The 1,831-nt window shown below is 32.6% G+C and overlaps 1 protein-coding gene across 5 annotated transcripts in view; it reads left to right on the top strand.

Moving 5' to 3' along the window:
- The window catches only part of PIK3C3 (phosphatidylinositol 3-kinase catalytic subunit type 3), a 139,571-nt gene that overhangs the window by 40,457 nt on the left and 97,283 nt on the right, over positions 1-1,831 (top strand). For all 5 annotated transcript variants that reach the window (XM_023531417.1, XM_011361284.2, XM_011361278.2 and 2 more), the window contains one exon: positions 1,103-1,174. In XM_023531417.1, the coding sequence (XP_023387185.1) occupies positions 1,103-1,174 (72 nt within the window). The remainder of the gene's footprint in view (positions 1-1,102; positions 1,175-1,831) is intronic.

Here is a 1,831-nt window from a genome sequence, read left to right as displayed (position 1 = left end):
CTGTGTACCTACCCTGTCATACTTCCACTTAGTATAAAGATTGCTGGGCCAGTGTATTGAATCTAATGGAAATAGACTTTCTTGTCACCTGTCTTTTGTGACAGATAGCTTTAGTGAAGATTACTTGTCACAGTTGGGCTGATAAATGTGTTTTCTGGTGTTGTGACTAAGAACCAGCCTGTTAAACAACTGCTGTGGGAATTTGTGGTTTTCTCTAAGACTCAATTACTGAACTAAAGTCACAATACTTCCCCCTTTTCAGTGTCTCCTGATTTTGTTGAACATATCTAAAATTGAAAATATAGTAGCATTTGGAAATTGACAAAAAATCTTACCTCTGGTTGTACAATCGTGAGGAAACGAATTTTTACCTTAATTAGTTTAGCCTTTCCAGTATGTATGCAGTGACATTTATTATACTGAATTACCTTTCTTGCCTGAATTGCATAAAAATAAAAGCCAACATTCTTCAAAAATGATAATACCAACAAAATAAGACAGCTTTATTTCTTAAGAATTGATTCTCTTTATTGAAGTTTGCATTATGTTGAGTTAGGTGCCTCTGTGAGAAGCAATGCTGCTGAGTCTCTTCCTGTATATAAATTTGAGTAACATTAATCCCACACTTAAAATTCTTCTCTGAATGGAACTTAGTTGTGATCATTTGAACTTACCAACATCCACTTAGTAGTGTTTGGAAGTGATGTAACATATCCATTGCACAATATTTTAATTATGCTCTGTGGTTTCTTGTTCCATGTTTGAAAATTAGGACATATTATTTTTGACCTGTGGTCATCATAGAGTTTAAAAAAAAAGACAAAAACAATCTAATTTCTAGACCTCATATTCCTAAAAACTGCATTACAAATTTTTATTGTTAGAGTTTATTTTTTCCAAAATATTTTATAAGTAACAAAAGGTAAAAAATAGATATGTTTTAAAATATAGTAAGAGGAAGAATAATTTTCTTAAAGGAAGGAGTGATGTTCATTACATGGAATTAAAATACATTGGAATATACATTATCATGTATTATTTCTTATCATTTGGTTAAATTTTATTTATTTGCTTTTTTTTGACTTATTACACTGTAATCCAGGATGGTGATGAGTCATCTCCAATTTTAACCAGCTTTGAGATAGTGAAAGTTCCTGACCCTCAGATGTCTATGGTGAGTTATTGCCAAGTTTCTTACAAAAGTACTTTACTTCAGAATGACTTAGACCCACATCATACATTTATTTTTAAAAAAGTGTACCTCAGTTATCTAAAATTGATTTATAAATCCACTTTAGCTGTCTGGTTCAGATGAGATTTTTATAAGAAATCTTAACATGTAAAAATAAAGTCAGGATAGTACAGTGTTGGGGAGCCATTTTATTTGGATTACTGAAAGAGCTGGGGAATGTAGTCTTGAACTGAGGACTTGGGGGACCAGGTGCAGCCTTGGAGATACTGCATGTTTGGTTCCAGGCTGCTGCAATAAAGCAAGTCACATGAAGTTTTTGCCTTCCCAGTGCATATAAAAGTTACGCTTATACTATACTGTAGTCTATTAAGTGTGCAATAACATTATGTCTAAAAAAACAGTGTACATTAAAAAATTAAAAAATACTTAATTAAAAATACTTTATTGCTAAAAAATACTAATCCTCATCTGAGCTTTCAGAATATTGCAATCTTTTTGCTGGTGGAGAGTCTTGGCTCGATATTGATGGCTGCTGAATGACCAAGGTGGTGGTTTCTGAAGGTTTGGGATGGCTGTGGCAATTTTTTAAAATAAGACAGCAATGAAGTTTGCCACATCGATTGACTCTTTCTTTTACAA

Source organism: Pteropus vampyrus, unplaced genomic scaffold, assembly GCF_000151845.1.
Source record: "Pteropus vampyrus isolate Shadow unplaced genomic scaffold, Pvam_2.0 Scaffold3, whole genome shotgun sequence".
Lineage (NCBI taxonomy): Eukaryota > Metazoa > Chordata > Mammalia > Chiroptera > Pteropodidae > Pteropus > Pteropus vampyrus.
The sequence above is the reverse complement of the archived record's forward strand: the minus strand, read 5'-3'. Positions and strand labels throughout refer to the sequence as shown.